This window comes from Oncorhynchus mykiss, chromosome 15 (assembly GCF_057628025.1).
Source record: "Oncorhynchus mykiss isolate SJ-2025 chromosome 15, ASM5762802v1, whole genome shotgun sequence".
In the NCBI taxonomy this organism is placed as follows: Eukaryota; Metazoa; Chordata; class Actinopteri; order Salmoniformes; family Salmonidae; genus Oncorhynchus; species Oncorhynchus mykiss.
This window is the reverse complement of record NC_143036.1, coordinates 63,241,302-63,255,090: the sequence shown is the minus strand read 5'-3', so window position 1 is coordinate 63,255,090 and position 13,789 is coordinate 63,241,302. Positions and strand designations below refer to the sequence as shown.

The window sequence follows — 13,789 nt, the reverse complement described above, 5'->3', positions numbered from 1 at the left end:
AAAAATACATGTTAAATGACATAACATTAGGCTGTGACAATATGATGACTGTATTTTTAAAAGGGATATTTATATATGTAATGTTAACACAATATGGATTCCATATCATACAGTCATGTTGCAAATTTAGCATTAGAATGCACAGCATTAGGCTGGCCATTACGCATGAGGCTATTCTACTTTTAAATACAACTTGTGTCAAATTTGTCACCCAAGAAAAAAATATATAATTGATATCACAAATTCCATGTATCGTGACCATATTCTGGTGAGCAGAGAATTGAACAACTGCAACTTTAAGATACAGCACACCTCCCCTCCGCCAGCTGAAACAATGGTCTTTACCGACTCTTCTTCTCGCATCAGGAATTTGTAACGTGCCATATTATTACCAATGGGTATATCTGGAGAACCAAATGTCACCACGGAACAGGGCAATTTCAAGTTTTTGAAAATGCCAGCGGTTTATGCAGCCGCACCTTTCATCGAAGATTTCTTGTCGCTGCGTTTTGCCATTGAAGCTTCATCCTAGGACTGGATTGGCCGCTAATGGTCCCAGCTGTGCGATTTCGTTAGCTCGCAGAGACCGCAGTTGTCGTATCCATTGAAGTAGCCTACGTACAGTAGCCTAAAGGAAAAAAACGTAAGTATGGAAACTGTTGTCGGCGAATAGAATGTCATTGATTGTTTTACCATTTGCCTGTCGAGATTAGGATTGCACCCCACGGACCTGCTGTTTTGCACAGAGAGCGCGCTCAAGGTGATTTAGAAATAGGCAACCTCTCATCCTCAACTTCCTTAATGATGTGTAAGATGCTGGAGTAGCCTACTAAATATGAACGGACGTGCCCATAGCCTACATATGCAATAGCATGTAACCAATGCCTATAGTATAGTGGAGGGCTACAGAAAATCCGGACACTGTCAGAGTGTAGCGAAAGAGATAGTTAAAGGGGGCGGGATGGAGAAGCATGCATGATGTAATGCACTTAAAAATGGCCAAGGATTCTCCCCAATTATCATTAAAGAGCATGGAAAACAATGTTATTGTGCAAAAATGAGATTAGCTCACTTTTCCGGCGCATGTCATGTGTTTCTGAGGAATAGAACACTGGGCTGTCATGAGTAGAATATGTGCCCCTCCTCTACATTAGCAGTGAATACTATTCACATCTGAGGAATGAGTGAAGATTGAGCATTTAGATTCCTTCTGCTACACACTATATATATATACATACATACATACATACATACATACATACATACATACATACATACATACATACATACATACATACATAGATGGATGAATACCTAATTAAATCACATATATGCGCTGGACTCAGTAATTATAACACATTAACATCTCATTCAATTATGTTATATCATGATGCTCTTTGTCACTGCGATGTTAATGTAGAAAATGACAGATGCAACCACATGTACAAGCCATACCATTATTACAGATGCTCTGCTCATGTTCTCTGATGCTCCTTTGGGTGCACATCCTACTGGATCCATGTGCACGTCTAATGTAGACCAGTGATCTAGCAATATAATCATTTCACCTTAATGAGTATACAACTGAGTTGATTTCCCTCTGATGTACCTCCTTCATGCCAATACACTGTGCTTAATATGTCTGATGAGAGAACAGCGCTTATTGCTACATGGGATCATGCAGAGGGCTATCTGTAGTAGCAGGCAGAGAGAGAGAGAGAGCGGCCTTTATACCTATAAAATCATGATTTAATGGCATTTTTTATTGCCCAATTTACATGATTGCCAGACGGCAAAGTAAAGGTAGCATAAAATGCCCGGTTTTGCCATTGAAATGGTGTCAGACTGACCCTGGCGACCGGCTGTAAATCAGATCTGGCCTTTATTGTCTTTTTGGCCCAGTTCTATCTGTGTTCTTATTCATCGCAATCGATTGATTGTTTGCATAACCCCGCTGTAGGGGGTTGGGGTATAGGTGAGGCCGTGCTCAGGCAACGCTGGTTTGCACACACACACACACACACACACGTAAACTCCTCCTCTGCCCACTCCCTCCTGCTCCTTAATGACAGCGTGCTGGGTGAAACTCGACACTCAATCCCCCCTTCTCATCCCCACCCCACCCCAGTCGGCAGCCCATTCACTAGTTGTGAGAGTCAGTGGGGCGGGGGAGACGTGAGGCTTTACTCAATGAATCAGCCACTCACAGGTCCTTTGCCCTACATTTGTATCTACATTGGGTTATATTACACCCACAATGTAGTGAGCTCAGTGGCATGGTCAGATGAAATTGATTTCATGTCAGGAAACCAGGCACTCCTTGCCGTGTGAATTTCTGACTCATTAAACATATGGAGAGGTCATAGACTTGCAGTGGATTGAGTATTGTTTAAATGTGAGGGATCTTCCATCATCACCCATGCTAATGTTCTGTGAACCTGCTTCTCAAGAGACTAGGGTTCTGTTGCAGTGATTGCGTTGGAAGGGGTTGAATAGCTGTCTTTTTGGCAGCCAACAGTATTGTTGTCTGAAGTGTATTTGCGGTATAGGCTGTCGTATGAATGGGAATTCTCTGTCTTCTCCCATTCACAAAACTGCTGTGTCATCTGTTTCCACCTGTCCAAGTGCTATGGGTGCCAAAGTGAGAATGAGTGAGTGTGAGTTAATAGTTTTTCCGATACACTTAAGATCACCAAAGCATTCCACTGCTGCGCATTGGGCCTAGGCACATGCCAAGAAATCAAACATGGACATTATTTAAAAGTAGATTTGCCTTTAGTCTGCACCAATGTACCGTCTAAGCTGCGCACACTTCCTCCAGGACTGCTGCGCAGAAGAAATGCCTGACCGTGGAGAGACACAAGAGATTGAACTTCACTGAGTTTGCCCCATTACTTTGGACTATATACATCAACATTTTTTCTGTGGTCAAATCAACATTATAAACTGGGGGGTTCGTGCCCTGAATGCTGATTGGCTGACAGCCCTGGTAAATCAGACCATATAGCACTGCTCTAATTACTTGGTAGACAGTTTATAATAGTGATAAGGCACCTCGGCGGCGCACAATTGGCCCCATTTGGCCGGGTAGGCGGTCATTGTCAATAATAATTTTTCTTAACTGACTTGCCTAGTTAAATAAAGGTACAAATAAAAAATGAAATATATATATATATATATATATATATATATATCGGCACGTTTTTCAATGCAACAATCTAAAACAAGTCTAAATTTGCAAGATTGAGTCTGTGATTTTGTTGTAGGCAGAGCCAGAGCGCAACAGGGCATAATGTCTTTCAATCTCCCGCGAGTCAATGCGCTTTCAGATCAGCGCGCGGAGCCACGCCTGTGCACATTTGTTGATATTCTTTGCTAGTTAGCGAGTTATCATCCCAGTTATAGATAAGTATAGGTCAGCAAAAGCACAAAACGTGTAGGCTACATTTCAAGCTGTCTTTGAAAAGTTAGGTCTTAATTAAAGGGGCAGTGTTGTATTTTCAGACAGGCTTGAATATGCAAATAAGCCAATAGACAGAGGGAAGCCTACATTTTCTAATTCTCTGAATGGTAATAATAATTAATTTTTTATTTTGTCAAGTGGTTTCTTGCATCATACAATACAATGCAATTTACAGGTAGCTATTTGGCCCATGGTGTTAGAGACCAAGTAAAAAAAAAAAGAATAATTTCAATACCAAAATGTAAAAACGTTTTTAAAAGTCCCATGTAATGTAGGGCTGCATTGAACACCACATATAGCCTACTCTAGGCTATATAATATAAATCCAAAGCTATTTCCACGTGAAAATGTTGTGGGATTCACTCCATTGGTTTTGTTGGTAGGCCTACATGATGCTCAAATAGTCACAATAGCCTATTGGCTAATGTCTAAAACTGTATGGATACAGCCTCAGTGTTCACTGTAAACACACGCTGGAAGTTGCACAACATTCTCACAACGTTGAAGTTCCCCTTCACAATACCTCAAATATTCTCAGTAGCCAAAACATTGGAGGGAACATTGTACAAAATGTCACAGAAATACATAAAACACTATACAGAGGAAAGGTGTCACATCCTGATCAGTTTCACCTGTCCTTTTTATTGTCTCCACCCCCTCCAGGTGTTGCTTGTTATCCCTGGTGTATATGTCCCTGTTTCCTGTCTCTCTGTGCCAGTTTGTCTTGTATGTTCCAAGTCAACCAGCGTGTTTTTCCCGTGCTCCTGCCTTTTTCTATTCTCTTTTACTAGTCCTCCCGGTTTTGACCCTTGCCTGTTTTCTGGACTCTGTACCCGCCTGCCTGACCATTCTGCCTGACCTGACCTCAAGCCTGCCAGCCACACTGTACCTCCTGGACTCTGACCTGGTTTTGACCTTTTGCCTGTCCACGACCATTCTCTTGCCTATCCTTTTTGGATACAACAAATATCAAAGACTCAAACCATCTGCCTCCCGTGTCTTCATCTGGGTCTCGCCTTGTGCTCTTATAAAAGGTACAAGCTCATCAAATACACAACAACCTTTCTGACGCATTTGTCACTTCAAACCAGACTTCCTTCAGACTGAAATACTGTCAAAAGTACAGTCAGACTGATTTGTAATAGACTGTCATAGTCTCAGTTAAAAAAGTAAACATTGGCCTTTGATTTACATCTCACTTCTACATGGTGGGGTCGCGAATGTTTGGATATCAATATGCGGTCGCATCAAAATGGGAACCCCTGGTCGAGTGCATGTTGTGCGGATGGATGCAAGTCACACAATAGCTCTCCACCTCTTTGTCAAGTGGTGAAGACTGGAAACAATTGATCTGGACTAATATTTCACACCTTCGAAATGTGTTGCAGTTTTGTAGGTGTGGTGTTTAATATGACTCATCAACATGTGGTTTTAAGCATGCCCTCTATAACGTAGTTACGGAGGACTGGTGGTTCATATGAAATTATTGACAGAGTCAAATGATTGACATATTTTTTTTTAAAAACGTGTCATAACCTGTTAATAAGATGTTATTTTTGACGAGTGTCAGAACCAAATCATTCAAATTAGAGCATTCTAATATTACTGATAAGTGTCTCTGATGTGATTTCACCCTGATGTGTAGGCTTCGTTTGATTTCTTTCATCCCTCTCTACACATCTTTCCATGTTCCTGTTGTATCACTCTGGACCAGGCCCTTGTGCTGCTGTTGTGTAGCTCCTTATCTAATATCTACACAGTGAATTGTTCCCATTAATTAGATTAAGTCAAGACATTCAGGAAGTTAGAGGGAACTTGCTGATTTGTGGAGTGGTTAGTGCAGGACCATTGGGTCGAACATTTGTAAGTGCCTCGGTCCCAGTTCCAATGTGGATGTTTAGCCACCTGCTGTGCTGTAATATTTCTCATGACTTTTCATTTGTGAAGATTTTCTATGTGCTTTCTGACCTCCATAGTCAGTAAATATTCAATTAAATATCTAAGAAATGAATATACAGTACAGTGATACTCCCAAGGACGGTTCCAATCTTACTCCTCCATAAAGAGAATGTAGAATCCTACAGTTGTTGATACAGTATAATCTCATGAGGAGCTATGTGTTATGGCTGCTGTCACCACAAGGTTTCAGGGAGGCTTTGACTATTGGGTGTGAGGCACCCATAGAGATAGATGGAGGACTCCTTTTGAGGCATTTTGGCATCTGTGACAGCATGGGCTGCGACGTTGAGGCTACAACCCATAAGAATCCCCACCCAGTTGGCTACTTTGATCTCTTTAAAATGGTGGAATCCCTCAGTGGCGCTGCCCATGCTTAAACTGACTTTCGTTCACTAGAGGCCTCTATCATTCACTGATTGGGAAGGGAACCCAGCCCTCCAATCCCTCTGAATAATTCATTAATTGGCATATGGCACAGGGAGCAAGACCCATTGATCCTGCCAGTGCACGTTCCTCCCACCTCCCCGCTGCCTGTGTGGTGCAGAATGTGTTCTATTGAGCGTCTCATCCCCTCTCTCTGATTTGATATCATTCCATTTCATCCTTGTCCTTGCGTTTTAGTGGTTTTATGGGGTAGTTAGAAATGGGCGCTGAAGCGGTCGCGCTGGTCTTATTTTGTTTGATAAACTTTCTATCGACTTAACCTGCCTCGTTTTCTGTACTGCATTTATGGACTCCACATCCATTTGTTCTGGTTTGTCTCGTTATTGGGTGCGGTTATTCTGACATAAAGGTCAAAATAAAGGATTGAATTGGCTATAGAGTTGTTTTTATTGACAACATATTGATAACAGCCTAATATCTGGCCCATGATAGTGTAAAATACAGATATGGTCAGACTAGGTTGTAGGCCTCTGATTGTATCACTATGCTACGCTCAGCAGTACACACATTTCTGTCTGTTTCGTGTGATTATGCCCCAGAGACGGTGACATGAAAGCTAATGAGCTGTTAGCTCTGTCCTGGGTGTATTTTAAACCAACTGCATCACGTTCACACTACGGTGCATGGCAATAAGAAGCAGTCCACCACACAAACTGCCTGAGACACTAAACAATGTTCACTGTGTGTTCTATGTTAGTTTAAGAAGCCATGGGGGAGTTCATAAGCCAACACACACTAACTCAAACCTCTCTCCCTGCCCCCCTGCCTGCCCGCCTGCCTCCCTGCCCCCCTGCTCCCCTGCCCACCTGCCTGCCACTGTACTTGGTAAAATTCACAGCTTATATAAGCGTGCTATTGCGTAGCGACAATATGCAGTGGCACCCTGGCATTATGGGAGAAATTTGGTTTTCCAAGGAGCCAAACCGAAATCTGCTTTAACATAGTTAGAGAAATGGGAAAATCCATTGGTGGAATTTTTGTGTTTTCTTTGAGGTTGAGATGGGGACCTGTTTCTGTGTTGCTGAGACACTAAGACTGAATGAGCTGTAATCAAGTCTAATTGGTGTCATTCAATTACGAGTTATTATTGTGTGGTAACAGTGTGCGACACTCATGATTGCTACAATTGTTTCTTCTCTTCCTGTTTAAAGACATGAACCCCATCTGTAGTTAGGTCCTCCGCTGTACACAACCTGTGTTTGGAACAGAAGGTTTTACTATACAGCTGGACTGCATGATCATCACGGACTCCAGCTCTCTAGTCTAGTCTGGTCTCTCAGGTTTAAATGGTAACGGATGGTGTCTGAACGGGAGGCGGTGGGAGGCTGGCTGTGTGCCGGGGCCTGCGCTGAGACCCCAGACTCCTGCTAGGAGAGGCTGCTGAGAGACAGACTTGCCATTATATTGGCTACCCATTGATGGCAAGGGGATTGACCATAGGTCTGTCTATTGGTCTGTGTCTCTGTGACATCACATTTGTAGTGTCTGTGGTTCACGTCTCTGCTGAAGTGATGGAATGTTGGACAAGAGGACAGTGTGAATGCGTGTTTTAGATATGTAGGGTTGTTCCATGCGTGCATTAATGTGGTGAGTAATGGGGATGGTTAAAGAGCTGCGTTGTCATAGGTCAACATCTGCTTCTGTGAGGTTGTGGACACAGCTGGCAAGGTACAGACCGGTGGAGGTGGAAGGCAAAGATCAGCCAAAACCTCCTAGGAATGATATAGCTTCAGATATTCACAATAGTTTAGATCTGCTGCATTATGCAACCAGACACAGGCTGGCCCATAAAATAGTATGAGTGTTAAAACTAGGGCAGAACGAATGGCCAGCCTCCCAAGACGTTGACACAGCCTTGAAACACTGGAGAGATGTGGAGCCATGCTCCAAGTGTGTGTCTCTCTCTCTCTCTCTCACACACACACACACACACACACACACACACACACACACACACACACACACACACACACACACACATGTCCTTGCCAGGAGAATCTCCCTGCACTAAGCAGGAGGTCACTGAGGACCAGAGCTCTCTAAGCCGTCTGGCCCCCTACAGTGGAGACACTCTCCTCTGTCATCCCTCACGTCATGTCCCTGGTGTCTTTGAGTCTGATGGAAGGTGACACCAATCAAGGCTTTGTAAACACAGGAAACACAGGGTTCATGCTGCCTCTAGATGAGATGGCGGCTCACGGTGCTGCAGCTCTGAAAGTGTAGGACTACATCATCTCTATTTCTGGTCGAGATCTTTGTATTTTGTATGACTGAAACACAGAATGAATCACCTAATCATCACGTAAAACATCAGTTTTATGTACAGGTTTATGACTTGATCATTAGACTGTTGTAAGATCCAAGAGGTTTTCCTGTAACAACATCGCAATATAACTCCTTTAACCTTGCCCTACCTCACATAGAACAACCACTGAGCATCACCCTCTGACCTGGCTAACCTTTGACCCCCTTTCCCCCACCCAGGGCGTGATGATGTGCGAGGTGATGCCCACCATCAGCGAGGACACGGCTCAGCGGGGCTCTCAGAGCAGCGCCTCGGACCCAGACTCCCACTTTGAGCAGCTGATGGTCAACATGCTGGATGAGAGAGACCGCCTGTTGGACACTCTGAGGGAGACCCAGGAGAGCCTGGGGATGTCCCAGCAGCACCTGGAGGACGTTATCTACGACCGGGACTCACTGCAGCGCCAGCTCAGCTCCGCCCTGCCACAGGTAACATACCGTTCCACCCAGGACACTCTTCCTTCTTAATGTATGTTAAGCATACAGTAACATGAAGGTCCTTCATGGCTATTGGAGATGACAGTGTTTGTGTGTACAATGCCCATACTGTATGGTCCAATTCTATTCTGAGGTAAAACGCATAGAAATTGATAGAACACAACTGTGCACATTTTCTTAGCTCCGCTATGCCACAGGTATTGTACCGCATAGGAGCCAATTCCTTCCATGTGTGTTGAGCACAATGTTCTGGACCATGTGATACAGCTAGGTTACAACTAGGAGTGTGGGGGGGGGGGGGGTCCATCAAGGCCACTTCAGAGATGAGAAATGTTGTATATTCATTGCACATACCATACAGTATAGTCCAATTTCTATTTTTAAGCAATAAAGCCTGGGGAGGGTGTGGTACATGGCCAATATACCACGGCTAAGGGCTGTTCTTATGCACGATGCAAAGCGGAGTGCCTGGATACAACCCTTAGCCGTGGTATATTGGTCATATACCACAAACCCCCAAGGTGCCTTATTGCTATTATAAACTGGTTACCAATGTAATTAGAGCAGTAAATATACATGTTTTGTCATACCTGTGGTATACGGTCTGATATACCACGGCTGTCAACCAATCAGCATTCAGGACTCGAACCACCCAGTTAATAATGTAATTAAGAACATAGGTGAAATCAAAAAGACCATCACCAATAAAAACATATTTTAGTTATCTTCCTTTCATGATGTGAAAATAAAGACCCATCAACATTTCACAAAGTGAGCAAGTTGCATGTTCTCTGTTTGGTTGAAGATTAAGATAAAGAACCCTTTGGTTGTGGTATTCATATTTATATATAATCTTTTGCAATACTCATCTCATTGAAGGTGAGCTGCTACACAAAATTAGTTTCAAGGGCGGCAGTTAGCCTAGCTGCTAAGAGCGTTGGGCCAGTAACTGAAAGGCCCCTGGTTCGAATCCCCGAGCCGACTAGGTGAAAAATCTGTCTGTGCCCTTGAGCAAGACACTTAACCCTAATTGCTCCTGTAAGTCGCTCTGGATAAGAGCGTCTGCTAAAGAACTGTAATGTAAATGCAGTCATCCATAGTCGTCCCATGGCAATAAAAACACAACTTGGAATACAGTGAGAAGCAGTGAAATGGAAAGGAATTGCGCTGACATTTTGGGTCTAGTGTGTTCATTGGTTGTTCGTTTCCCAGCGATATGAGCAAATAATGGCTTGCTTAATAATTCCTATTAAAGTAGAGATTATCTCGCTGGCAGAAAGTGTGTCAGTAATTGTAGTCACAAGTTCCCCCTGCTTCTCTTGAGGTTTCACTGGAAGAAAAGAGGACTTTGTTCACAGGAGGTGCTGGCCGATACCGACTGTAAATCCACATGGTTTTAGAGACAAACAAAGCACACAGACTGTATTGGCTGTGATTTGATCACACAGGCAAACACTAACTTAAAAGGGGTTGTCGGGTCTTATAATACCATAATAATGTGTCTGAAATCACATAATACTACCAAAAAGGAGTTTTTTTATGATCTGCTCTTGGAACGTTTTAAATGTATTTTCTTAGAATTGATATAAGGGTTACAGACCCGGCCGTAGGGTTACAGGCCCTGCCGTAGGGTTACAGGCCCTGCCGTAGGGTTACAGGCCCTGCCGTAGGGTTACAGGCCCTGCCATAGGGTTACAGGCCCTGCAGTAGGGTTACAGGCCCTGCCGTAGGGTTACAGGCCCTGCAGTAGGGTTACAGGCCCTGCCGTAGGGTTACAGGCCCTGCCGTAGGGTTACAGGCCCGGCCGTAGGGTTACAGGCCCTGCCGTAGGGTTACAGGCCCTGCCGTAGGGTTACAGGCCCGGCCGTAGGGTTACAGGCCCGGCCGTAGGGTTACAGGCCCGGCCGCAGGGTTACAGGCCCGGCCGCAGGGTTACAGGCCCGGCCGCAGGGTTACAGGCCCGGCCGCAGGGTTACAGGCCCGGCCGCAGGGTTACAGGCCCGGCCGCAGGGTTACAGGCCCGGCCGAAGGGTTACAGGCCCGGCCGCAGGGTTACAGGCCCGGCCGCAGGGTTACAGGCCCGGCCGCAGGGTTACAGGCCCGGCCGCAGGGTTACAGGCCCGGCCGCAGGGTTACAGGCCCGGCCGCAGGGTTACAGGCCCGGCCATAGGGTTACACAGTAGATGTATGTTCAGTATATCCCCTGTGAGTCTGTGGCTTCTTTGTTCCATCTTTAGCCTCAGTGACTGTATCTGTTATGATTCATACGTTCATGTGACCGTGTGACTTGAACTCAGGGTTATTTGGATTCTTGCTCCAACTGTATATTTTGCCTTAGGGTGTCTCTCACCCTCTTCAGCTGCTATTATAACACCGGCATACCGTACAGTAGAGAGGCTGGCTGGAGGAAGGAAACAGAGGGACACTGGACCAAAACACACATCTCCTTGTGAAAGACAGGGTTTGTCGTGCTCTGTTTGGAAACACCGTTCAGTTGTCAGTATGCATTGCCCTGATTGATGAGAAGAAAAGTCGGGTAAATATTAAAATAGCCACAGCGCTCCACAGGACACGTTTTTATAGCTGCAACCTCTACTTCAAACTCCAACTCACATATTGAAATCCATCGTCAGAGTGCTTACATCTGGCAGTGGTCGTAGCATCGAGAGCATCTTTCCTGTCATGTCAGTATGCCGCTTCGTTCCCGGATGAAAACGTCTGGGGACGGAAAATGAAATGGCGACAAAATGAAATAGCTCTGCCATTATCCCACGTTTTCTAACAGACGTTTCCTCTGCTAGTAAAAACACCTCATAATGATGTACGGCTTGTCACTGTCTAATGACAGCGATGTTGACGTACTAGTCTGTGGCGCTCCTAGGCACCATTTTAAATGAGATGTCACCATGCAATCTGGATCCCTCCCCTGATGTTACCCCCATGCACAAATGCTTCCATTAATTAATGTGGTGGCAGCATTTTTATAAGCCTGTGCGATATCAACATCACACTAATGCTTTATGAGGCAGTTTGTTGGACCTCTGTAATTGTGGGGAGGTACTTACCCAGGAGAAAAGGTGGCTCCTGTCTCCCATTTTAATGGCTGACATATACATATTCCTTGTACAGAGAGAGAGAGCCTGTTGGACAAGGAACGGGATAACGGATTTTTATAAAACAGTGTACAAAACATTAAGAACGCCTGCTTTTTCCATGACATAGAATGACCAGCTGTATCCAGGTGAAAGCTAAATCCACTTCAATCAATGTAGATGAAGGGGAGCAGACCGGTTAAAGAAGGATTTTTAAGCCTTGAGACAATTGAGACATGGATTGTGTATATCTGCCTTGGGTAAATGGGCAAAAGACAAAATATTTGCATGCCTTTGAACTGGGTATGGTGGTAGGTGCCAGGCACACCGGTTTGTGTCAAGAACTGCAACGCTGGGGATTTTCTTCACGCTCAACAGTTTCCCGTGTGTATCATTAATGGTCCACCATTCAAAGGACATCCAGCCAACCTGACACAACTGTGGCCCAGCATCCCTGTGGAACGCTTTCGACAGCTTGTAGAGTCCATGCCCCGATGAATTGAGGCTGTTCTGAGGGCAAAGGGGGTGCAACTCAATATCAGGAATGTGCCCTTAATGTTTTATACACTCAATGTATATCTGTAGTAGACTGTCATATGTTGCATCATTTTGACAGTGCACGGTTATGTTTGTAGTATTTTTCAAAGCACTTTGAACCATTGATTTTTTCAGTACTACGAGGCAGTGCAGGGAATTAAGTAAGCTGGTAGACATAATTATTAGGGTAGATCTTAAAGAAGACGAGAGATAGCTGCCGGGTGAGTGAGTTTGTGTTTGTGTGTGTAGAGAGGGTGGTGAGATGAGGAGAGATGTGGAGACTTTCTTCAGAAATGGAAGTGGCCTCATTCAGTAGCTTGTGGTGGAGCCACACCGGTATCTCTCTCTCGACTAACAGAGAGGTCTGTAGCAGCAGGCTTCAGTTAGGCCCCTCCCAACCCTCCTCCCTATAGTCCCACTTTCCCTCTCTCTCCTTCTCTCTCTCTCTCCCTTTCTCTCTTTCTCTCTCTCCATTTCTCTGTCAGGGTCACGGCTCCTCTGTTCCTTGTCACGTCACGTCTGGCTGATCGGAGTGACATCCTCCGTCCCCCTCCACGCCTCGAGGTCATATCCTATCCGCGTTGTGCATAACAATGCAACAACATACCTCTTTCCATCCATCCCGCCGTCCGTTGTGTTGTGGTCCAGAAAAGAGGGGTGGGATGGGGGGGCATGGAGCGGTGGTGGGCAGTGGGCAGCCATTAGCTCCCTTTGTGTCGGCAGCTCATGCCCGCTTGGAACCCATGCAAGGCAGCGCCAGCTGGCAAGAAGCCACTGACTTTAACGGCATGGTTAAGCCGCCGCTGCCTTTGTACGGCAGCACGTGGTGGGCACGTTCACCCGAGACTGTGGTGACTAGTGAGAGAGGGAGAGGGCCTTTGGACGGCCGCTCAGCTGGTAGCACAACAAACCCAGCTGGCAGTGGGCTCAGGTCCTGCTGGAGCCTCTCTCTCTGTGGTGTCTCTGTCATGGCCGTCCAAACAACATGGACTGACTGGCTGCCCAGAGCAGAGACGGCCGTGGCTCTCACTTTCTGACTCTGACAGCACTCTTGCACCTGTAGGAGTCCTGCCTTACTCAGTATGCTAAGGTTGATCATGTCCAAATGAGCTTTGGGTCATTGGGGAGTTAGCTTAGACTGCAAAAACAGACGGTAGATATTCCTCTGCTGTGCTCTTTAAAAGCAGTATTTCAACACCCGATGCAAAAGCACATCTTCTTTTATTCATTCATCCCTGTGATTTTTTTCTAAATCTCTGCTACAGTGGACCTCTGATCTCTTCACCAGCTGAAGGAGTCCCCACAACAACACCTTACTCGTGGGTCAGTGAGTGAGTGAGTAAGTGAGTGGGAGAGAGAGAGGGAGGGAGGGCACGCGCACACAGACAGCCACAGGGCCTGCAGCATGGTGTTGGGACCATGTGACCTGCCTGTGTGTACTCTCCCCCTGAAACAGGCTTCCTCATCAGCTGTGTTACTGTACTGTAGTCAGAGAGCCTCAGGCCCTCTGTGTGTCTCCCGCCTCGTCTTAAGGCTGCTCCAGCTGTTCATT

The 13,789-nt window shown here is 45.5% G+C and overlaps 1 protein-coding gene across 2 annotated transcripts in view; it reads left to right on the top strand.

Annotated features, from left to right (window-relative positions):
* The first annotated feature begins 303 nt into the window (after positions 1 to 303).
* ppfia2 (PTPRF interacting protein alpha 2) overlaps positions 304 to 13,789 on the top strand; it is a 269,462-nt gene continuing 255,976 nt past the window's right edge. Inside the window, exons 1-2 of one of the 2 annotated variants that reach the window (XM_090200717.1) lie at positions 304 to 643; positions 8,351 to 8,599. In XM_090200717.1, coding sequence (XP_090056843.1) covers positions 8,357 to 8,599 — 243 coding nt within the window. In that variant the 5' untranslated portion in view covers positions 304 to 643; positions 8,351 to 8,356. The remainder of the gene's footprint in view (positions 644 to 8,350; positions 8,600 to 13,789) is intronic. The other variant, XM_090200718.1, reaches the window with a different exon arrangement.